At 46.9% G+C, this 25,272-nt stretch overlaps 1 protein-coding gene across 1 annotated transcript in view; it reads right to left on the reverse strand.

Moving 5' to 3' along the window:
* FSTL1 (follistatin like 1) overlaps window positions 1-22,974 on the reverse strand; it is a 43,205-nt gene extending 20,231 nt beyond the window's left edge. Inside the window, exons 1-2 of the mRNA XM_042867923.1 lie at window positions 22,856-22,974; window positions 22,695-22,754 (exon numbers count right to left, since the gene is read on the reverse strand). Of these exons, the coding sequence (XP_042723857.1) occupies window positions 22,695-22,754; window positions 22,856-22,858 (63 nt within the window). The 5' untranslated portion in view covers window positions 22,859-22,974. The remainder of the gene's footprint in view (window positions 1-22,694; window positions 22,755-22,855) is intronic.
* Between the last annotated feature and the right edge of the window lie 2,298 nt (window positions 22,975-25,272).

Below are 25,272 nucleotides of genomic sequence, written 5' to 3' on the forward strand. Positions count from 1 at the left end.
AACCTTCAAAGTGCAAACCAGGGTCTCAGGAGGTTGGCAGATGCCAAAAAAGTTCTCCAGATTCTTGTAACCTCTGTTTTTACTACCAAATACCTGACAGCTGGCAGAAGATCATGTGTGACTCCTTGTCGGTACTGGAAAGAGGAGTGGAAAAAAACACTGTAAAAATGAAGTCAAAATCTTTTCTACAGGAGGAAGGAGGGGAGGGTTGAGCAAGTACATGATCTGCAGTGAATGGCAGTGCACATGCAATGAGGACAATCCTCTGATTAAGAAGCAAGAGAAGCGATCAACAACTTCCTATAGTTCCTAAGGCTGGGTAATGCTTTTCAGACAGAGGGATCATTCACTGGGAAATGCAATCTGAGGCAAATTTGTACCTAACTGGGGCAACAGTCTCAATCCCAAAGCATTTTCTAAATTGAACTGTTCTTTTTTTTTTTAAATGTGCTTCATGAAGTGAAGAAAGCAAAAAAAGTTAAAGAAAGCAAAACAAAACCACATTTTGGTGAGATTAACTTCTTTTTGTTTGACCAGCTCTGGTTTATGTTGAGAATAAAAGAAGAATTTCAACTGATCTGAAATAAATTTTTTGTTTTGCTTCTTTGATTCAGCTAAAGAATTAGAAAAAGTCAATTATTCCCATGGCTTTACTCCTAAAATATCACCGCTTATTGTCTAAAGCAACTTATTCTTCCCGTTCTTTCATCTCCTTCCATCTGGCCCTTTGTGACAGTGTCTGGAAATAACGAAGAACTGTTGCAGACATCCCTTGCCCCGCTCTCTGCAATCATGGAATTTTTTTCTGTCTAGCTTGGAGGACTGTTGATGCTGACTCCCATGGCTTGACTTTGAAAAAACAAACAGAAAGACAAAGCCGCAGTTCCCTTTGGTGGCTACATTAACCCAAATAGATGCTGCTGTGGGGAAAGCATCCTCTCCTCTGAGTCACTCCAGCAAAGCAAACAGCGCTGATTTAATGAGGCAGCTCTCAGACAGGATTTTACTGGGGAAAACTCCCCTCTTCACCTGCTCTGCTCAACCCCTTTCTGACGCTCAGCACCGTCTCATCGGTCCTGTTCCTCAAAGGTGAGCAGCCTGTGCCCATCTCACTCTTGGCAGCAACCCAAGCACTCGCCTGCCCCTTTTTCCACTGCTCAGGAGGCAGTAAGGAGGTTGTGGGGACTTGCTACCAGTCCCTGGGCTAGAGGGAGAGGCGGCACTGCAAGTGACCCTGAGGCTCTCTGCTCTTCCTGGAGCCCCTGCTCCTGGAAGAGAGATCACTGCCTGAACTGCCTCCAAAAACACAAACTCTTCTCTAGCACTTCTTGAACTCAGCCCAGGATGTTTTGCTTTCTGCCCTGCGGCCTGGCCAGGCTGTGTTTTGGAGATGAAAAGCTATGAGCATGCACAGCTCCAACATCCTTATGCATTCCTGGCTTGCTGGCTTTCCTCAAAATCACTGTGGGTGTGTGCTGTAGGGCAGAGCTGCCTGCCTGCCCAGCAAGAGGGCTGTGGCTCTGTCAGACAGCATGCCGTGGAAGTGTTTGGGCAGTCCTTTAAATCCTTGTTATGTTTAGGATAAGAATTTGGGGTTTGGTTTTTTTGGTCAAAAGGAAATTTAAGAAATCTCCATTGTTTTTCACTTGAACAACATGCCCGTGGTTCACTCTAAGAAACTGAGGTGCTGCTCTCCTAAGGCACTGCTCTTAGCTGCCCTCCCACAACACTCTTCACCATGAACACTTGCCATTAGGTGACACAGTCCTTGCAAGGCTCGCCATGAGATCACAAAAGGGACAGAGAGGCGCCTCCTGGATCATCTTCCATCCCCAAGCTGCCAGTGGCCCTTCTGCATACAGCTCCACTTTCATGATACTACATAAACTATATTATTTTTTGCCTTTCTCGTACACATGGAAAGACTGGCTTCAAAACCCTCTCACAGCAATGAACTTTCCCCTGATGTTGTCTGACTGTATTCATAACCAACTCACACCTATTTGCTCATAGACTACTTCTAAACTTTGACTTAAATAACGCATCTCTCTCTTGACATTTCACTCCCCCATCATAACCACTATGAAGTAGGAAAACATATAGTAACAGATATCTATCTTAATAAATAATGCTCTTCTATAAAAGTAGTATGTTTTGACTGTTATCAATAACATTTTTAAAGAAGCAGGGGATAGAAAAATCTTCTATTGTAATGGAAACACAGGAGACTGGACAAACTAAGGATGAAAATGTGCAGTGTAACCTCATTTTATAGTCAGAAGAGGGCCAATAAAAATTTCATAACTGCATTCATTATTTTTGCTATGACGCAAGCTTACCCAGGATGACAATCAGGAAGATAAGTCACGTCTGCCAAATTCCAGATTTCTTCCAGAAGGAATCCTTCATACAACAAGACGTCACATAAGATTAGGGATGAAGACAAGTAGAATGGATTTGCCCTTTGGTTACATCCATCCACCTAGGAATGAAGAGAATGACAGCTGCTTGCGGGAGGCAGCTTCAGCTGTGTTTGAGAGCTTTGAAAGGAACAATTCCTTTTGTGCAGGCATTTGTAAAGCTCTTTTTTCTTCATTGGGATCACACATTCACTCTCCTCTTCTTCCCTCCAAAACTCCTCACGATTTTGCTTCCCAGAAAGATGGTGAAGCGCAGAGCACCGGTTCTCTGTCTCAAGAAGGTGTCCCATGCGCCTGCTCAGCATGGGACCTGGCCCTAAGCAGCCAGCAGGCTTCAACAGATGTCCCCAGCTGAAGGGAGCAGACGGCACACACTTAGCTGTCCTCTCCCAGCTGAGCTGGGTCTCTTCAGGACAAAGGTGAATTCCATTCTGGGAATGCAGGAGGGATGCAGAAGATGGACTGGGAAGGGATGGAGGGATTGCACTGTTGCCTCCGCTGCTTTCTGCAATTTGGGTAAGTAATGGACTTCTGTCTCTAGGGCTGCTAATCTGCTTTAAATGCCCTCAAAGAAAGCAAACAACGGCACAAGAAGAAGGCCTGCAAACAAATCCATTTCATAATAAATTCATTTTGTTTTCATTCCATTTCTGCTGCTAGTAAAAAATTTAGGTGAAGGTAAGCACTTTTTTTTCCCAGCAATCTCTGTTGGCAGTTGGCTAACGGAACAGAAAGTTAAGCTTCTGCCATTAAAATTCCACAGTATTAAATGCCTGAGCAATGCAGAATTGTCCTTGAAGTTGTGGGTGTAGGAATTTTACATGGGAAGATAGGAAGACAAGAGGAACTTTCATAGATGTATTTTACTGCACAGATTTCCACCGCTCAGAAATACAGATATTTTGAACCAGAGACACAACCTGTACGCCAGATAAAGTGAGTTATATGGGCTTTTGATTCCACGCTGTAGTTTTGGCTTAGTGTCACTAATAGCCAGAAATTGTACCCATTCAAAGATTCCTCAGTGGCATGCATGAAGGACCTCAGTGTCAGCCCATCTCTGTGCTAATGTCCATAACAAACCCATCAGCAATACCTGGAACTGCTCATCAAAAAGCAAGGAGTAAGACTTGAGTTCAGAGTACTAGAGTGAATTTAAAGCAGAGAAGCAGAGGGCTAAGATTCACCAGGTATTTCAATAATCTTCCACGTCTACGCTAATCCTAGCAAAGCCATTTGAAGTTCAGTGGGTGACAGCCATACCCTAGGGCGGCTGCAAAAGCCACAAAATGGCTGACTGAAAGCATACCCTTACTGAACACTATGTAGGAAGGGAAAACGGGAGGAGCTCAGCAATTCTGGGCCCCAGAACCATGTGGAGCAGGAGCACGGCCCAGGGTGGTTCAGCACAGACCCACCAGCAGCAAGGTCTCAGATGTGGCTGAGAGCTTAGCAGTGACCACTTGTAGAAAGAGCTACTTCACATGCAACCATCCTCACCAGGAGGTAAGACTGGGTAACAGCATAGTGGTGAGCCAGCAGTAAAGATGTCAGCCCCGTTATGGGTGGAATGAGTAGCACCCAACACTGAAAAGCAGCTGGACATTTCCCCTTACAAAACCATCTTTTCCACTGCTGAAAACTTTGCCAGCACTGAATTGCTGAGGTTGAAATTTTCCATGCCAGGTGTCTGCCCCAGGCTGACTTTTCCTTTTTTCAAGTGTCAACAGAAAAAGGTCAGTGGTTTCTGAGAACAAGATTAAGTTATTTTGTGCGTGTTCGAGGAATTGTTGATGCTGTTTTGCTAAAAACACTGAATGATTCTTGGTGTCACTGCAAGAGCCTGAGTCGGGCAGGGGAGTCACCTTGGTGTCTCTTGCCTGAGAAAAGCTACTCACATCTGTAGTGTCTGTGCTCAGACTCTTCTCTAGAGTCTGTTGACACTCCTGAATTTTCAGTCACTTCTAAGAATAATCCTGTACTTTACAGCTCTACAGATCCTGACCACTCTGCCCAAGCACTGGCTGAAAGCAGTGACCACGCTAGCACTGCTGTAAGACTTCTCAGTTTAAAGCAGGATTTGACAGGCAGCTGCTGCCTGAGGTACAGTGAGGAGCTATGAGATGAAAAACAGGACCTCACTGCATTCTACGTACCACTTTGCAGGTCATCAGCTGTTACAGGCAGCACAGCTGATGCCAGAAGAAAATGGTAATGGAAGACAAAGAGTTAAAGGGTGGAAAAATGAATTAGATGGTTGCATAGAAGAGGCAGGCATAGGATGCGACTAAGATGAATGAGAAGAAGGCAGGGCAGGTAGGACTTGACCATCCTTTGGAGCTAAGGCCTGATCGATGGGGAACTTGGATTCTGTGACAGCAAGTCCCAGTGTATTTAGTTTCCTCACCTAGCAAGCTGCATGGTGGGATACAGCTCAGAGGCTGGATGCTCATCAGCGTCAATCAGATGTGCATCACTCAGCGCTGCCAGCCAGGAGAGGGAAGTGATTGTCCCACTCTGCTCACCCTCACCTCAAGAACTGTGTGCAGCTTTGGTTGTCATAACGTAAGAAGGACATAAAACCGTGACAGAGCATCCAAAGGAGGGCTATGAAGGTGATGAAGGGTCTGCAGGGCAAGGTGTGTGAGGAGCGGCTGAGGTGCCATGGTGTGCTCAGCCCAGAGCAGAGGAGCTGAGGGGAGGCCTGATGGCAGCTGCAGCTCCGAGCTGCGTCAGGGGAGGGTAACAATGAGGGTTAGGAAAAGGTACTGCATCAGAGGGTGGTGGGGCCCTGGCAGTGGGCACAGCCCCAAGCTGTCTGACTGCAAGGAGTATTTGGACACTGCTTGAATTTTGTGTGGTCCCATGGAGCCAAGAGCTGGACTCAATGATCCCTGTGGTTCCCATTCAACTTGGGATATTCTGTGATTCTATGATACTACAGACCCTCTACGTGTGATGGTGGTTGTATCTTGCCACTCACTACCACTGCTCTTGGAAAAGAATTACAGCTTTACATTTACAGAATTACAGAATTACTGTTGCTCGTTAGGGATATGGACCCTGTGATTGCAGCCACATCTTTAGAAGAAGCATAAAGAGGTGATGACTTTGTTTGCTTGTTTGTGTCTGTGGTAAGAAGGATGTAACAACTCTTACTGTAAAGTTTGATAGCTTCTCGAGTAATTAAGCAGCAGGTGCCCTAATAGGCAGAGACAGATGATGAAGCAGAAGGCAAAATGTAATTACAGATTCCCTGCATCACAAAGGCAGACAGTATTGAGAAATGCCAAACCAAGCTTGGCCCCACTGGTCCCAGGCCTCCTCTTTCCCAACACCCACTGCTGTGCTTACTCCTGAAGGGTCAGAGTCTCTGGGCACAAAACGTTGCCTCCAAGTGTCACTTGCTTTGATCACCCAAGCAACCGCCATCCAAGCAGCACCCATCCTTCAGCAGAAATTAAATGTTCATGGCAGCTGGAGCTGCAGCTCAGTAAATTCACACCCTGGAGCTCAGCAACATGTGATGGGGGGCATCCAAAGTGAAAGAAAGGCAACGGCACAAGACAAGTGACAGGGTAGAAGCTCATGGAGGAGTGGTACCTGCACAGCAACCATTGCTTCCTGAGCAATGCAAGTTATTGCACCAGTCCTTGGGAAACACCTCCAGAAATCTGAAAGCTTATGGTGGCAGGGGAAGATAAGATCTCTGCACAGAAAACAGATCCCCTAGGAAGACAGACTTGTTCAGCCTGGAGAAAAAAAGGCTGCGGGGTGACCCTACTGCAGCCTTTCAGTACCTGAAGGGAGCCTACAAACAGGAGGAGAGTCAACTCTTAACAAGGGTAGATGATGGCAGGACAAGGGGAAATGGTTTTAAGTTGAGGGAGTGAAGATTTAGGTAGGATATTAGGGGGAAGTTCTTTACCAAGAGAGTGGTGAGGTGCTGGAACAGGCTGCCCAGAGAGGTTGTGGATGCCCCGTCCCTGGAGGTGTTCAAGGCCAGGCTGGATGGGGCTCTGGGTAACCTGGTCTAGTATGAGATATGGAGGTTGGTGGCCCTGCATGCAGCAGGGGGGCTGGAGCTTGGTGATCCCTGAGGTCCCTTCCAAACCAGGTCATTCCAAGATTCTACGATTTCTGATTGCCAAAGCCAACTCATTTGGCTTAAGGACAAGTTATTTCCATGGGATTTTTGGCTTGTTTCCCCAATTTTTTTTTTTTTTCTTTTCTTTTTTTTTTTCCTCTCTGTTTTCCTCAAATAACAAGAAGCCAGATGTCAGGAAGCTTTGTTAGGCACCTCTAATCAGACAGAGTATCTGAGATGTGGCTTGCAACTTTATTAATGCTTTCAGCCACTGAGTTTCCCCATGTACTCATCAACAGCTTGGCTGATCACCTCAGGTTGGCCTCTTAAGAACCATGTTATAGATTACTGACATTCTTCTATTTCCCTCTCCTATCCCCCACCACATTCTTCCTTCCAACTTCCCTTCTTGAAGAGAAACTCATTAGAAATGCTCTGGTTCTTTGGCCAGGGCTGACCTTCCCCCCGAACAGCCTAGCACTCAGTGATGCTGAAAACACACAGAAATCTGGAAGGGAAGAAAAGTCTTCAGCCTTGCAGGAAACCCAGCCCACAGTATCTGTGTGACACAGCCTGAAAATATCATCCTGGTAATATCCTGGGGCACTTAGATCCACAAGAAGATCTCAGCAGTCAGGTTCTTCCTTCACACCAGTGATAGAGAAATGGCAGAGTTGATGTTCCTCTAAGAACCCTTTGTTTGTGGAACTGTACAGACATTTCATTCGTGGCAGGCTGAAACCTGGTGTTCTGCATGCTTTATGTCAAAATCATGTCAAAGGCAGGGGGAGAACACTGAGTGTGGATGTATTTTAAGTTAAACAAGCACAAAATATTTGGTGAGTTTCCCTTGCTTTAATGCAGTGTAAACAATTTTGGTATTCAACAGAAAATTTCCCTTTTAATGAACATAACTGAGAAAAAAGGTGACACAATTTTTGCTATTTCAGCTAAGAGCAGGAGAGCCTCAGCTTGCTCTGCACTGTTAGCAGAGTGCACAGGGTCAGGCAGCCTTGCACAGCCAGGGCTGCAGCATGGACATGAAAGATGTCCCAGCAAGACTGCACGCTGTGCAGCATCCAGGGAAGACAAATGGATCTTTGCCATTACTTCCAAAAGGAAAAATGAACTCTCAGGGATGTACAACCGAAGCAGACTAAGGGCTTCAGAAGGCAGACTCTGGCAAATCCAAGTGGAAGACGTTAGCTTTCACAGCTGTCTGCCAGCCTTGGCTGTCCACCTTGCCAACCTAGAAGAATTTATTGCTCCTCTAATAAAGTCAGCAGAAGAAAAACACACTTGTGCCTCAGCTGCTGCAGCTCACAGCCCAGTGTACTAGCCCGAGCTGCTGATGATCATGGGTTTTCAGCAAGATCACAGACTTGCAGCCACGTATCCAGAGAGGTAAAGAACAGACAGGAATTGAACAAAATGTCTCCCTAGCTGCGAGCAGCTTGGAAGAAAATGGGTACGTGAAAGGGCTGAAGGGCTAATGAAAAATGCTTCTTCTAAAGAAATCACTGCTGTGCCTCGATTTAGAGTCCTTTGCTGTGTGAAAGACTGGTTTGGCTACCTACTGCTTGTACCAGGGGAAGAGAGCTGCTGGTAAAAACAGGTCTGCAGGAGTTGCCACGATGATCACATTCCCAGAAGTCCTGACTCCCTGTAAGAGAAAGGAGCACCTTCCTTTTCCTAAAGTAACCAGACCCTCTTCTCCTGTGCACAGGAGAGATTTCAGTGGTAAAATGGTATGCATAGAAAGAAGTTAAGATAGGAAACTCAGAAGGGACAAAAGCTTTTCTTTTTCAACACAGATTTTAGAAAACCCAGGAAATCTACACACCCAGAGCATTTATTAAAATGTGTTCCTAGAGCTGGCTTTGACTCAAGCACACCAGGAAATCCATGGCAGCCTTTTGAACACTGAGAACAAATTGCTTAAGTAGACTCATCACGTATGTGTAGCCATTATTCTCATGCACTTGATACTGCACTGGCTGTGCTTAAAGTTACACTAGATGCTACTTGTACAAATGTACAGGCTGTAGGAAACAAATACAGCACGATCTGTTTTCCCCTACATGTGATTTCATAAGCATTACTGATGTTATAATAATGTACTAAGTCATGATAAACATGAGGATATACTGCAGGACACCCTGGGGTGTTGCAATTATGGGAAGTCTAATGCTGTGCAATGAAACATTTGGTAACACAACTCCGCCTTTCAGTTTTTGAGTAGAATCTCTTGATTGGTTTTCTGAAGAAAACTTTTTGGATCTCCAACAACTTGGGCTAGCTTAGTGTAAAATAAAAAATGGAAAACAAACAAACCACCTCTACCCAAAGGAGGGCAAACAGCTCCTCATTGCAGGTCTTACAGCTCTCCTAGGATAAAAGCTGCCATATCTCCCAGTCTTTCCTTTCCAAGTGCCCAGACAGTGTGAAGGTGTAGAGATTTTGAAGTGTACCCAACATGCTGGCAGCTTTTAACATACCAGCTCTAAAAGTCATCCCACTGAGCTGAAGGATGGCATGCATGTGCACCTTTAGCCTACGGCAATAGCAAAGTAAGGTAAATAACTGTAGCCTGCAGTGAACGATTTGCTAGAATTCACATTACCTTACCATCTTTAGACAACCTCTGCCAATCCAACTGCTGACTGCACATCCTTTCTTTTCCTCTAAGTGCTCCAGCACTTGTAAAATGTGAGTCATTTCAACAACCCAGAAGAAAACAGCCCTGAACAAAAAGGGCCAAGTATCTTACAGTGAACACATGCGGGTATCGCATCTGTGATGATCTGTAACAGCTTTTCCCTCTTGGAGACTTGACACTAATTCTCACTTACCATAGGAACCACCAAATCCTTACCAATAGCAAGCATTGCTTGCTCTTGCACTTAACTCCATGAAACACACACAGATTAGTTTCAGCCTCTTGTAAGGGACTGCAATACGAGAAGCCTTTCACATCACAGTCAGCAGCATCAAGCTCAGGGTGCAGCAACAGACTCAAATGAAGTATATAAAAGGGACACTGTTTCTGGCTGCTTGCATCTCCCCTCCAAGAGCAAACACTCACTCTACAGCAGGAACAGCCAAAAGGTGGTGAAGCAGCACCTGGCCTGTCATTGCTTACTGTTTCCTCTCCCACAGTAAAGCCAAATTTACTCTGTCAATTCACACCTTGCAACCTGCCCAGCTATTCCTGCTGCATGATGGCAATTCCAGCCAAATGAAGGAGCAGGCATCTATGATCACTAAGCACCTCAGCTGCCCCAAGTTTAATCCTCTACGACATGCAAATCTAAGCCCTTTGTGACAGCCCACACTAATGACTTTCAGGAGCCTCATATCCTCCAAAGCACCAGGATGTCAGGACAGCTCTATCATAGCGACCCTGCTCCTTCAGTTGAATCAATGCCCCATTAAATCTTGTAATTTCTTCCCCTCCTTATAACACACTGAGCAACAGCCCGTGAGACATAGTCCTACATGGTCCATGCATGGAATTTACTGCATTTCTTCATATCACCTGAGTTTTGTACCTTTGTCTCAGCCAAGACATTGTCATTTCCCCCCTTCTTCCTTCTCTGTTGGAAACCATGCAGCTGCAGAGGGATCAGCCTAAATTACCACTGGGATAGCTGCTGGCAGTACACAGCGTGCCTAAATTTTAACAGCTAAATCTCATAAAAAATAATGAAGCAAACACAGGCACTTCTCCCCAAGACATTCTACTGCTTTCAGCAAACACTTAGGAACACATAACGCTGCAGAATGGGTCTGATGCAGGAAGGAACAAACTTGTGACTTCTGGTGCTTACTGTGTGAACACCCACTTGGCTAAATTAGAAGCCCTAGTTGTTAAAAGCCAAGACAGCTGTACACACATTCTTTAAAACCCAATGCAGAGCACTGACTGTAAAAGAAGATAAGCAGGATGGATAGCGGTGGGGTGGGTGGAGGGTCATAGCCCCATAGCCCTGCACTGTCCAGAAGCCTAAGTACAGCCCTGATCCAGAGCCACCACTTCTCACAAAAAGACATAGTTTTGGTGTGAGGGGACATAATCAGGACAGCACTCTGCTAAGAAAGAGTCAACACTCCGTGTTTCAAAGGGAAGGACTGGCCAGTGAAGGGGCCTCTCTCCTGAGGGTAGCAGGGGATGGGGCAGGGCAGAAAGCACCTCCTGTATTCCTCCTCTCATACAGCCTTCAAGCCTCGCGCTGCGACCCATCTGCCACGACCCAGTGAGCTCAGCCCTGTGATGGGGCGGAGAGATGGAGCATCCACTGGATGCAGGGATCAGACAGAACCCAAGAGGAGAGCACCCATATCCTGCCTTAAGTCTCAGCTTTGTGTCCTGAGATAGTCTCCAGCCATGGCTGCATAGGTGGTCTGGCCCTTTCCCCTCCCTGAGCTCAGCCTGTGCAGGGACAATGAATGAAAAGCTGAGAGATTATCCCTCCCTGCATCAGCTGGTGGCTTTTTGTTGTTTTTTTTGTTTTTTGTTTTTTGGAGTATGGTTCAGTTTTCAGTTGCCTGGTGGCACAGAAGCCAGAATAGAGGAGGTGGAGGAGGGAGCCGTAGCCACAGCATGGGAGCTGCTCACCTTTTTCCACAGCACCCACAGTGAAGCCTCTCTTTCAGGTGTACGTCACAAGAATATTTGGCTCTGAGTTTAAAAACCACAGCCCTGGGGTACGCAGGAGTTTGTAGCTTTGATTACAAAATGGGCTTTGAGCTGAAGGCAGAACATAGAATGAAAAGACAAGCAAACTATCTCCTCTCACCTCCCATCAGCTACTAAAATCAAAAAAAGTTCCAATCAGTCTGCCCACAGAAAAAGTGCATGAGCTCTCTTTGAATGCCTCACAGAAAGGTTCCTGCACAAACCTGGAAGCACAAACCTGCACCCCTGTGTACTCAGCCTTCCTGAGATGTGAACTGGAAAGGACTCAAGAACAAGAAATGCACAGAACTTTCTACTTTCTTTCAGAGAAGAGAAAGACTGCAAACACCCATATTTAAAGACAACACTGGAGCAACAAAAAAAACACATCTGAATCTTTAATTACACACTTAAAGTACCAAAGTGTCCCAAGGCCCAGGTCAAGATGCAGCCCAGTTTGTGCCAAGCCCTGTACAAGCACATCTCGGAACAGAACCCATGCCCTTGGGACAGCAAGCAAGCAAGATTCATTCTTGGAAGAAATTCCTGTATTGTTAGCTGGCTAGAAAATCATTTTCTTAGAAGGGTGGAGCAAACAGCAAGAAAGCTGGCTGTCTCCACCTCTGAATGTAGCCAGTTTGGGTCAGAATTGCTGGTAACAGCTTGAGATTTCTAAAGCAGGGCAAACAGCTTGCTTGCTGCACCCCTCAGTCCCAGGACCAATGACCACATGTGAACCAAACCAAGTTGCATCCATAAATAGACACACCCTCCAGCACCAGGGAGAGTAGTTCCTCCCATCAGTGCTTATCTAGCTGTAAGAAACAGTGCACTAAGCAGAGAAACAAAGAACACGCTGGCATCCACAAGGGACCTTATAGTGCTCTGTTTGCTTGCACGGAGACACTGATGCCAGTAATGCAGTCTTTTACAGCTCTGAGGCCCCAGAACAGCAAACCAGAGCTGATCTGCTGAGGTATGTGAGTGCAGCCTTCCCTTGCTGCTGGGCCTATGCCTCACCTGTCAGCAGCTAATGTGGCCATCCCAACTTTCTGAGGTTAACAAGCATGAACTCTCTCAACCTAAATAAAGTTGTGCTGCTGGATTTCTTGCTCTTCTTTGTACAATTTGCATTGCCCATGGCTGTACAGATGTGGAGATGCCCTGTTACCACAAGGCAGGAGCAAGCACTCCACAGGCAGCATGAAAGGGCTAGGAAAGGGGTCTGTGCAGACCCAGGGAACCATCTTCTGCAGTCAGTCCTCTTTAATATCTTTATTAAATGATCCGAACAAGGGAACTGAATGCACCCTCAGCAGATGCTCTAGAAGAGTGTAGCTAGCAGGAGCAAACAGGTAATCATCCATCTGTGCTCAGCATTGGTGAGGCAACATCTCAAGCATTATGTTCAGATCTGGACCCCTCACTGCCAGAAAGATATTGAGGCCCCGGAGCATCTCAAGAGGAGGGCATCTGAGCTGGTTAGGAGTCTACAGCACAGGTTTTATGAGGAACAGCTAAGGGAACAGGGATTGTTTAGTCTGAAGAAGAGGAGGCCCAGGGAAAATGTTACTGCTGTCTGTAACTCCCTGAACGAAGGCGGTGGCAAGGTGGGGGGGTCAGCCTCTTCTTTCAGGTAACAGTAATAAGGAAAGAGGGAATGACCTCAGGTTGTGCCAGGGGAGGTTCAGGCTGGGTATGGGAAAAATGTCTTCTCAGGAAGAGTGGTGAGGCACTGGAATGGGCTGCCCAGATAAGAGGTGGAGTCACCATCCCCAGAGGTGTTTAGAAAACACGTAGATGTGGTACTGAGGGAGATGGCTTAGTGGGCACATTGGGGATGGGTTTGTGGTTGGAATACAAGATCACAGAGGTCTTTTCCAACCTTAATGAGCCTATGATTCTATCTGTGGTCCTGCACAGGGGGACAGTTCGGCTTTCCAAAGGCAAGAGCGGGACCAATCTTCGCTGCAGATCACGCTTTTACTAATGGGGAATACTCACATGGTACAAAAGATCTCTTCTGTCACCACCCACAGATCAAAACTAGACAACTAGAAGCTAGAAATGAGGTGCAACAGCATGAGGATAATTAACCACTGCAACAACATGCCAAACGCAGTGGTATTTTCCATTTGTGGTAATTACTTAATCAAGACTAGATGTATTACAGGACATGCGTTAGAGTCCAGAGCAAATGGAATTAATCACAAGACTGGATATATGGGCTGCATTAGGCAAGAGGACAGAAGATGCAAAGCATAATAGCTCCTTATGGCCTTATCACCTACTAATCAACAGGGAAAAATTGCTCCTTTTAGCATCAGTAGAGTTGGTAGACAGCCATATTTTTAGTGACAAGATATGCTGTTGTTTACACAAAACAGAGACATTACTAAGTTGAGTTTCATCCTGACCTATAATCTGGAATTCTCGAAGCTCTTTATCCTCACCGCGTCAGTAAGCTTGACAGCTCACCGGCTGATAAACTGTCATTATTATTCCCTGTTCATCCAGCCTGAAACTTGTTAGAGTAGCTGATCATCCACTCCCATGGCAAACAGCACTCACCCTACCTGCAACTTTGGGCACCTCACTGTTTCGTGAACAGATGCTTATGGGGGAGCCTTGCAGAACAGCCTCGAGAAGAGGCCCAGCTGCCCAGCTGCTACCTGCTCCCAGTCTTCATCCCCAGTGCAAAAACTCTCATAGCTTCCCGAGAAAAACAGAGATAACATACTGATTAAGATCAGAAGTCAGCAGTTAATATTAAAAAGAAACAGACAAATATGTTTCCTAGTTCTTTTAACAAACACCTTCATATATGACAGACAAAGGAAAAAAAAAAAAGTGATTTCCATTAGTTGCCATGACAACCAATGGAAATCACTAACCCATCTCCTCTCTCTCATCAGTGTCCTACAGACCAGTCAGGAGCAGCAGGCAAGCATGCCTTGTGCCAGAGCCCAGGCTCATCCACACTGTGTGGCTACAGGGAGCCCTTGCTTACCCTGCCAAAGGCTCATCATTACTGCCTGTCAATGAACTACTTGTTGACAGTTCTGCTCCAAACACTGTCTCCATCTTCCTGGCTATCGCTACTGTTGTTGATAAGGGTAATAATGCTCTGCAATGCCAGCCGCATCTTCCAACTGAGAGCTTTAAACTTTTCTTAAGAGGAATGCATTCAGCCTCATAAACCTTTCTGTGAGGCACAGCACAGCTGCTACTCCTATTTTACAGATGTGAACACTGCAGTTCAGAGGAATTAGATGCTTTGCCCAAAGCCTGTGTATAAATCATGGTGTGATGGTAGCAGCAAGAACAAACAGACCTGGAGAGAGCTGTTTGCATTCTACTTATGCCATAGGCTCTGAACCACATCTGCTCAGAAACGTCTTTAATCTGTCCCCCACCAACCCTCTACAGCAAATAAGCAATGATCTGGGAAAAAAAGCAAACAGTTTTGTATGTTTAATGCTAGTTTATCACTGACCTTGTGGCTACAGCTAGGACATCCTAACTTACCCCAGCCCCTGGATATAGGCAGCTGCACTGCAGAGCAGCTTGGCAACGATTTGCGAGGACGCATTCATGCCCAGCTGTTCTCCCATCCCCTCAGCTTTCCCATGCACCAAGTCAGAAGCAGCCCCAGGCACTGCAGTGACACCATACAGTTTAGGGCTACATACATACTACTGCCAGACTCAGCATTCACCCATGAAAATCAGAAATCCAGAAGGAACCTGCATCAATTGCAAATTTCGCTCTGCTCTCCCATCCCAGGTCTTGGTTGCTGGAGTTATTGGCAAGTTACCCTACAAAAAGGTTGGTTCTCTGTATGTATGTACATGCATACGCATGCATCAGGTAACAAACCACATCCTGTGCTCCCCAATGAAGCACATGTAGACTCAGTTTCCTCCACAACACAATTTTGCAGCAATGAAAAGTCAAAGAGTGAAGGTTAAACCACAAAGTGCAAAGAACAGCTACAAGAAGCTGTTCTCCAAGGTGTTTCCTACAAATTCATCTCTAGAGGCCAATTGTATTCAATGACTAAGGTACAAACTCCACCCAAAGGGGAATGCTCATGAAATGCCCCTCATGTCCACAGTGAAAGGTGAGCTCACATTGGAGCTTTTCCCTTGGAAAGGGCAGTGAAAGAGTCTTTCTACCCTACCAATCTTTATTTTTACAAAACAGAAAGGAACACAGTACCTCGTAGGAACCTGATCTCTTTTGCTAAACATGGCTGAAACTGGCAGTTGTGCTTAGAAGTTATTTGAGGAGGTTCAAAGGCGCCAGTACACAGAGAATAAAAATCACATAAAGCTCTGTTTCTTCAGGCAGCCAGGGAAGAATGTTCTGCTTTGACAGGAGGAAGGGAGCTAGGAGGAGATGAAAAGAGATGGGCCCAGCACAGAGCACAGGGGCCCCATCAACCTGCTATCTATGTGCAACCACACAGGGGAGGCACTGATTATCACCAAGCACAGGGCACAATTAGGACTGCTGGGACAGAACAACAAGATTAATGGTCTGCTTGTTCGTGGAAAAGGAGCATCAAGATAAACTTAGTGACTTTGAGATACTCCAGAGCACGGTATCATTTTTCACAGAACAGGAAGGGGACATCACATAGCAGGGATGTGTAAGACTGGATTTGCAAGACACTAATGGCTTTGGGTTGTACAAGCAGCAACTAATCCTAGGGCAGACAGCAATACTATGTGGAAGAATCAGTCTGTTCTACGAGTGCTATAAAGGATCCCAAAAGAGCACCTCTGAAAGCACTAACTGCTCCAGCTTGGACTGCAGGGAATAACATCTGCAAGCATGTGTGCAAGGCTTTAATTGTGGGCAGGGCATAAATCAGGTAATTTAAAACAAACAACAGAAAAATAGTACTCCTTCCTCACCCTACTCACTGTCACATCATTCTCTACCAGTGCATTCTGTCCCTAGTCCTGGGGACAGCAGAACGGATCTCCACCAGAAACTGTGCCTCAGTCACCACAGTGGTGCCAGATAAGGGGTATCAATTGAGGAAGATGAGGTGGACATCACTCAGTGTTTGTTACCTGGGGGCTGGAACAGCCCAGAATTTTTCCCTGACACAGAGTGAGCATGCCATCCTCAGCCGGGAACACCAGGGCTTTTCTGCCAAGTTCACGCCTCAGCCTCAGATGTGAGCGTTTGGTCTCCTGCCACCTCAATCTTCCAGCCTTCTGGGTTTGAATGAGTGTGCTGCAGAGTGGAGCTGGGTCACAACCTTTTCCGGTTATCCCTGAGGAATTTTACTCACCCAGACAACTAAACGATCCAGACATAATAAAAATCCCCTGAGGCACTCTCTTCTTCCTGCATATAGGAAACGAGACAGTAATTCCAATCCCTCGTATGTCAGCTTCCTCAAACATAAACATGAAAAAGTGGCCAAAACACAAGAGGAAAAAGAAAGTCCCTGAGCAGCAAAGAGTACATATGTGAAACATTACATCATGCAGAAGGAAAGAAAGCTCTTGGCTCCAGGCTACGATTACCAGTGCTGAAATGGCAGGGGCTGCTCCAGCACACAGGGGCCCCACAGGCACTGTGCTAGAGATCAATTCCTTGTTGGAAAACAGCAACAAGCTCCAGAACCAAACCTGGCCCTGTGGCTCTAAGGCTGAGGGCTTCTTAGTCAGGATGTGCCTCCAGCAGAGGCTAACAGCTTTGCTGGCCCATCCTGTCACTCCACTCCCGCTCACCTGTCATCCAAGGCTTTAACTCCCTTTTCTCTTCTTATGGTCTGATTTTTGGGTGGTCCTATGTAGAGCTAAGAGTTGGACTCAATCATTATGGATCACCTCCAACTTACGATATTCTGTGATTCTCCCCTTCCCAGACTGGAAAGGCTTGAGGACAGTACCAGGCTCGTCTCTCGGTTCCACCACAGGTACTGCTGCAGCAAGTCTTTTTACTACCTCCCTAGGTCCCCTCACAGATAAAGAACCAAAGAAGTTGTCTCTGGCTGTAGGTAACTTCTGAAGCTATCATTATTTCTTGCAATCTTTCACTGTGAGGAAAAATCAATTAAGAAATAAGGAGGGAAAGCTCCACCAGCATCCATTCATCTCAGGCCTCTTGATCTTGTCTATGTCCATCACATAGTATGACAGTATCAAGAGAAAGCAGGTGGAGTTTCATCTCTGGGACAGCAGCTGGCAGAGCACAGCCATGAGAAACTCTACACAGGGATCTGCCCTGTGACAGCCATACAGAGGAGAGCTCCAACAAGTCTTTCTGTCTCCTTCATATTCATATGTTCCTTTTCCTCAAAAGTACAGGGAAATGAGCACCCAGTAAGACTAACAGCCTTCAAGCAGCAGTTAGTTTCTTCTGCCAAAACGTGTATTTATGTGTCAAACAGTGGAAACACGATCCACCTACAGCTGAGCTAATAAGATACCAAATCCCCACCTATTCAGTCATCCACACCAAACCTCTCGTTCCTTCCAAGCCTGTTTACCCAAAAGGAGCCTCCAGAATTTTTTGAGATTATATTCCCTTTGATGCGCTTCACAAGGGGTGCTGTCTCAAGAAATCCCACACATGCACACTGGAGCACAAAGCTTGCTTTCCATCATTACCACGGGAAACCTGGATCTAAGGGCACTGTCCCAAGCAACTATAGATAACACTGTTAAAATGGGAGAAACATGGTGTAACCAATGAGATCTCAGGTTAGAGCAGACAATAAGATTTCATAGATAATTCTGGATGGCCAGTTTACATGGCAGAGAACAGATGTAATCTTAGGTAACTGCCAACTGGTGTCTTCAGCCCAGTGTGTACTGGAACGAAAGGAGCTGCTCACCAAACTGGAGCACATTTCAAAGCAAGCAGAAAGAAAATGCTATGCAGTCACTGCTCATGCAGCATTTATCTGTGCTTAAACACAGCACTGAAGCCTCCAGGGCAGTTCATTTGCCATTTGTTTCTTTAGACCAATGATGCCTAGAAGTTGCAATCAGAGCCCCACAGAGCATGAGCAAACAAGCCCCTGCTCTAACAAGTTCATACCTAACCTAATACACCAACTGTGGCAGAATCTGCAACCTCTGGGAAAGCTGACGTATATATCCCAGTGTCTGCCACGCAGAGCTGGCTCTGTAAGGTGCTTCACAGCATAACAGCATTCCAGTCTTTTCTTCTGCTAAGCTTGGAGACAATGATTTGAGGGATTAATCTGTCCAGAGAGGTGCTGGTTATTCACAGTGTAGCTCAGACATGTCAGTGCAGCAGAAGCTGACACCTCTGTGAAGGCAGATGCTGCAACCCAGCTATATGAGGCACTTGTGAGAACCCATCTCGTTTAACTTACAGGATGTGTGAGCTAAAGCAGCCTAGTTAACATGAGTCTCGTGAGCCTGAAGAACTCATCTGGCTGAGGTTTGTCATAAACTCTCTTCTGCACAAAGAGAAACATTCCTCAGCTCATGTAATACCATGCAAGAAAGATCAAAGGTGCCCCCATGCCTCCTGATGGGCACGCAGCTGTACCAATAACAGCAGCTGGAGAACGCAACAGGCAAGAAAAGCCTTTCAGCCAGCCTTATGTTAATTACCAGCAAGGAATTTGCACCTTGGCAGATAAAGTCATTCACTCAACCACAGTGAATTTGCAGAAAGCAGCTCAAGACCAATGGCAAACTACAGCTCCATCTGCAGAGCAGCATCAGGGCGTCACATGCACCTGAGCACTGCACATCACTCCTGTGTCACAGCTTGCACCACAGATGCTGCTGCTCAGAGGTTATGGTCCCTGTAGAAAGAAACATGAGGCATCTGGCCAGGGAGTTCAACACGAGGTGTCCTAAATGAACTATGTGCTTTATCTGCCAGCACCCAAGCTCTCAAATCATCCACAGCACACCCATTAAAAACCTTAGAAGCACCCTTTCTTTCCACTGCCCTATCGCAGAGCCTTTACTAATAAATTCCAGAGGGAAACAGACATTTCTTAAAACAATAGCTTGAGGTCCAAATTACAGCTTTGTCCTAGAGCTATGCAAGTACACCAGGATCTCGGCTGTAATTCATTAAGCGTAATTTATTAAGACAGCAGTTTTTTCGTTTCCATCAGTGCAAGAACGTGGGAAAAGCGTAATGAAAGCAAGCTGTTGGTGCTGGCCAGGCCCTGCAAGCAGCCCAATGGGAGGAAGCACACCCAGCTTTATGGAGACCAGCTGAACAACCAGCCCCATATCTGCAGGGCACAGAGGCTCTGTGCTGGAAGAGTGACACAGGACCCTGGAGGGAGGGGAGTGTGGTTGTCGTTATGTACAGGAGTCAAGCTGGATGAAGAGGAAGAGCTCAGGTGAGTTACACAAACAGAACTTGGCTGGAAACTTGGTCTTTTCTGCCCTCCAACACCTCTTTTCAGCTTTTCGTGTGGAAAGATTATACAGAGGGAAAAGGAGGTGGGGTGAAAAAATTAATCCCAGGGTTACAACAGATGTGCAGTGTTTGCAGCGCGCACTATTAGAAAAGGTTATAAATCTGGTCCCAAATGCTTGTCATCACTGTGCTGCCTGGGGGTTGTAACCCCTCAGATCTGTCAGTAGATCTTCTCGTGACAAGAGATCCTCTAGACCGCCTCCTCCAGTCATTTCTGGCCAAAGTGAGCTAAATCAACTCACACTGTTTACAGAATGCCTTCCAAAGGCAGTCTCATTCGGCCAGAAATGGTTTAAGGATAGGTCAGGGGAGTAGCTACAGGTCTTAGGTATTAATCTGAATGAATAGCAAACAGGCAAACGTCCACCCACAGCTTGCATCAATATACCCATACTGGCATAAATCTCATCATTAACATTTAAAATTCACGCTGAAAAGCAAGTATCCTGATGGGACGTATGATGACACCGGTGTAAGCATGGTGTTCCCACACACCAACCTACAGACCTCCCGGGCCCAGTTCAACAGTGAGCAGACTCCTTTCCAGCACTAACTCGGTAACTGCTCCAGCAGGAAACGCCTGATCGATTGCGTTACAGCCCTACCGATTCACCTGCAATGCATTCATCAGACATTCTGAGCCTCTCCCTTTTCCTCTGTTGTGATGGATGATTCCCTCAGATCACTGTCTGCTCACTAAAGACCCAGCTGAGAACACAACTGCCTCACATCCACAGGACCCCACTGATACCAGCAAATGGCCTCCTCTGACAGTATGACCCAGGAAGAGAGACACACAACACACCGCTTGGGGCTGGTGGCTGGCCTCTGGCCGAGGCACACAGTTCACCATCTATTGCTCTTGTGACTATTACTGAACTGGGCCAAGAAAAGCTCCCACATTTTGGCATGTCTCAGATTTTCCAGTCTGCACAAAGTCATGCCAAGAACATCGACTGAAGCAATTTCTTTCTTTCTTTCAAGACTTGAATTATGCACCTAACATTGTAGAAATGAGCCCTGGAACAAAAGCCAGTAATGTTCAGATATGGTTTTGCCTACAAATGGATTAGAAGCTCAAGGCTCAGCGTTAATATTCAAAACATACTGAAAGGCGTTAAGTGCAGATTGCAGCAGGAACAGAAGAAATAGCGCCATCACTTTCAAAATCTAGGAGAGGGGAAACACCACATGAATCTTGCTAAATGCCAGGGACACAGGGGTGAAATCAAGAACATCTAGAGGGGGCTAACAGCCAAAGGTGCCTCTGAATGCGAGCAGCCCACCTTGAAGCACAGCCCACTTTCCTCAGACAACAAGAAGGTCCCAATATCCCAGGTGGTAGTTCCTGCAAGTTAGCTGGTGCTCACCACCCAGCAGCAAGGGAATCCTAACAGAAAAGTTGTTTGAGGCATCGGTTCTCCCCTCTAAAGTTATTCTGAACTTGAGCCAAAACATTCACGGCTTTGACACACGGATCATCATCTCTGAGAGCAGCCAAGTCACTTTTTCTCTCAGAGAGTGGTCAGGCACTGGAATGGCTGCCCAGGGAGGTGGTGGAGTCACTGTCTCTGGTAGCGTTCAAGAGGCGTCTGGATGAGGAGCTATGAGATATGGGTTAGTGGCTTGTGGTAGCAAGGGTAATGGGAGAACAGTTGGATTAGATGATCTTGTAGGTCTTTTCCAGCCTTGTGATTCTATGATTAATGTATCAGCTCAGGCACCAACCAGCCTTTACAACCAAGTTTTGAGCACAACAGCTCACATTTGTCTTACTCTCGGTTTGCAAATGAGGACACTGACGGTTTGGAAATGTTAGCATGATTATACTTGGGCCACCTTCTAGATTCTCACAACTGGAGTATAGTAGATGAAAAACAGCTAAAATTTCAACTGAGTCAACACAACTGGTGAAATCAGAAACTAGAGGCCAGACACATCCTTGCCACATTTCTGCAAATCACTGACTGCAACACACTTCACTCAGAGCCCTGTCACTGCTCCACAGCTGTAGACGTCCCTGTTCATTGCAGAAGAGTTGGACTAGACTCCCTTTAAGGATCTCCTCCAACTCAAATGATTCTGTGACCTTATGGAAGCACTACTGACACTTCCTTTCTTCAGAGGTTTCACTACACTGACCACAACCAGTTAAGGCTTGTTTATGGCTTTATTCCGGCTTTTTCAGGACAGCACACACAAACACCGACTATGTTAGTATGCCATGCCTACAGCAGAAAGTCCCTTACAATGTGACAAGGTATGTGCAGCCAAAACACCGGCCCACCCTACCGCTTGGTCCCTCAGTCTCCTTGAGGGCTGCAATGGGAGTCGAACGGGGCCAGCGCTCGTGGGGACTTCAATGGGCGCTCCTCATCCCTGCCACAAGGCGGGCAGAGCGGCACGGGGCTGGGAGGCAGAGAAAGGCAACTCTCTGTAGGAAACCAGAAGTGTTTATACATTTTTGCGCGGAGCCAAGCTGCGATGCTGGAGGGCGGGGCCGGCCATCTGGGAGAAATATGTAGGGAGAAAAAATGCGCGCGGGAAGCCGCCCCAGTCCGTCCCCCCCGCCGGGACCGCTTCGCCGAGCAGAGCACGCCCGGCCGCCCCCCCGGCCCAGCTTGTGTTCATTTGCTCCAAATCACTTCCACATTTCCCTGCCACAATTATCGAATATTTTATTCCTGACCTCACTTTTACGGAGCCTGCAGTGCCGGGAATTCAGGCACCGTTTATTTTCTGTCAACAGACCTTTGGGTTTACGAGTTTGGGGGCTAATGGCTTTCGCTGCCTGAAAAAGGTCATTGCAGTAAGCGAGGGGAAGGGAAAAAAAAAAAAAAAAAAGAAAAAAAAAAAAAAAAAAAAAATAAGAAGGAAGAAAGAAAGAAAGAAAGAAAGAGAAAGAAGGAAAGGGAGACGGAGCGGCAGGGGGCTCCCAGCTCGCGCCCGGCGCTCTCAGCCCGCAACCCCCGTCCCGCCGGCCGTCCCCTCCTCCGGCCTCGACCCCGCCGCCATCCGGCCCGGGAGAAGCCCGGCGGAGCCCCCCGCCCCGGCCCCCGCCTACCTCCGCTCGCAGCCGGGCGACGGCCAGCAGGGCACAGAGCAGCGGGAGAGTTTTCCAGATCTGCAAGAGAGGAGCGGGGAGGGCTGGCGGTGAGCGCGGGTCGGGAGGGGACACCGCCGCCACCGCCAAACTTCCCGCCGGCTGGCCGGGCGGCCCCTCACCATGCTGCGGGCTGGCGGCACCGGTGGGGCACGAGGAGTCGCGGAGGCGCCTTCTCCGGCTCGCTCAGCAAGGGAAGGGGAAGTCTCCCCCTCGCCCCGACCCGCCAGCCCGCGGCTCCACCCCCGGCCCGACCCCCGCCCCTACCCCCGCCCCGGGCCCGGCCCCTCCTCGGCCCGCCCGCTGCCACCGCGCCGCGGGGCGGGGCGGGATGGCGGCCCCCTGGAGGGGGAAGTGGGCTTCGTCCCGAAGCGGAGTGCCTGGTCCGACCTCGGGCGGGCCGGAGTGTTGCTGTAGGCTGTTATGCAGGGACGCGGGGAGGTCTACAGTCGTTATGAGAGTCCGTGTCCATACAGCGTTAGTGGAGGGAACAGCGGTCTGCCAGCGCCGTGGGCTGGGCTGTCCCACCTGGAAAGGCTGGCAGTGGTCCTCTGCATGTAAATACCTGTGATCCTCTTAGTATCTTTAGCTTGAAGTTCCCAGCCCAGGGGCAGGACCTGGCGGCACGGACTGGCTGTCCAATGGAGAAGAGCCTGGTGCAGAAACGAATCACAGAATCACTCAGGTTGGAAAAGGCCTTAAACATCGAGTCCAATGAGTTCATTAGTTCAAACCAAAAATCTAATCCTTAATGTCCAAGGAGCATTTGATATATGAACACTCATTTAACCCCTAAACAGGCCAGTCTCGGGAAATAAAGAAGACGGGCTGTTGGAGTCTGTTAACATTCAGTGCAAAAACAAGGCTTTTAGAAAAAAATGAACTTCAGAATGTGTGACTTTCACATCTTATCTGTTCAAAGTGGGCAAACAGGCCAAATCACTTCTGCTGTTCTTACTGCAGGGCATTTGATCATCTACAGTATATGCTACGCAAAATGTTTATGCAGAATAATGCCTACGGATGTGGTGGGGTCATTGTCTCTGGAGGTATTCCAGAACTGGAGATGTGACACTGAGGGATGTGGTTAGTGGGCATGGTGGGGATGATTTGGGCTTGGACTTGTTGATCTTAGAGGTCTTTTCCAACTTTAATGATTCTATGATTCTAAAACACAGAAATATCTGCTGTTACAGCAAGTGACATCAGTTGTCAAGGGCTGTTCCCTGGGTTTTGAGGTTGGTTGTAACCGAAAGCTGTGCCCTGAGTGCAAGTATGTGCTGTGGAGGATGCTGGTAGGAGGTGCTGGTATGTGCTCCCAGGACCAGAGATAATCCCAGTGCCCTGCTGGAAGGGACAAGCTCTAGAAAAGAGTTATCCTGGATGGGGCTAGCTCTGTGCTCTCTCGCTGTGCTCACTCAAGCCTGGTGGTCTTGCTCTGTTTTGATTTTAGGAGTACGCTTTCATAAAGCATCCCCCCCAGCATGTTCTGATTTTGTCTGAGGGTGGTACTGGCCTGTAAATCCAGCCTAAGAGATGTTAACTATTCCACTGCTGATGCTGAGCAGCGTGGTTCTCAGTGTCTTTTTTTTTTTTTTAAGCTCACCTTTGTTTTGGAATCGGTTGATTCCCTGGATAGGCAGATTCATCTGAATTCAGTCATTCTCACAAGTAGCATTAGATCAGGCTTACCCACATATCTGATAAACTGTTTGCTTTTGTTCCAACAAACTTGCTTTTAACATTTTTAAATGTAAACTGCAAAGGAATAATGTGTACTAGCTAAGCAATAAGAATTCTGTCAGGAATCACTGCTCTTTCATGATGGAACCCCAAGAAGGGGTTTGAACCAGAAGCACTAGAATAAGGGGTTAGCTAATGCATTCACAGTTCTGGTTTTGAACTGTGGTCGTACTGAAGATGGTGATTCATCATTGCTGGCTATACAACTAAAGTTGTACTATAAAACTCTTCCAGTGAAAAGCTCTTCTATAAGGTTGAATGATGCTTGCCTGAGACTTTGAAGGTTGCAGTGCTCTGGTGGACCAAAAAAAATGGGAACCATTGCTCCATGGAAAAGATATTATTCTATTACGTACATTAATATTTTCATTCCTGCTGACACTCAGTTCCCAGTTACCACCACTTCTATACCGAACGTTTTGTTTTACGTACAGGATTGCAAATTTTGGGATACAAACATGTATGCCAAGTGGCTGTGTGACCAAAATAAGGTAACAAGCTGTTGCTTCAGTAGAGCAAATGAATCGTGGACTGATGCTAGTATACATGGGTGGATACATTCTTTGTCATTTAATAAACCAAAGCTTTCTGCATTCTTGGGGCATTGTAAATATCACTCCTTTGGGCTCTCCGGTGCCTAATAAGGATTACTCAAAAGCTGCAGCCTCTCCCTCATTACAGCATGTGCACACATATACACCCAGTGTGACCGTATAAGCCTCGTTTCCTAAGGAAACCCAAGCTAAACTTGTGCCAATAAATAACTTCTGAAGCTCTCGCCCATACCATGATATCA

The sequence above is a fragment of the Lagopus leucura genome, unplaced genomic scaffold, assembly GCF_019238085.1.
Source record: "Lagopus leucura isolate 7727_CA_CO unplaced genomic scaffold, USGS_WTPT01 Super-Scaffold_100001, whole genome shotgun sequence".
In the NCBI taxonomy this organism is placed as follows: Eukaryota; Metazoa; Chordata; class Aves; order Galliformes; family Phasianidae; genus Lagopus; species Lagopus leucura.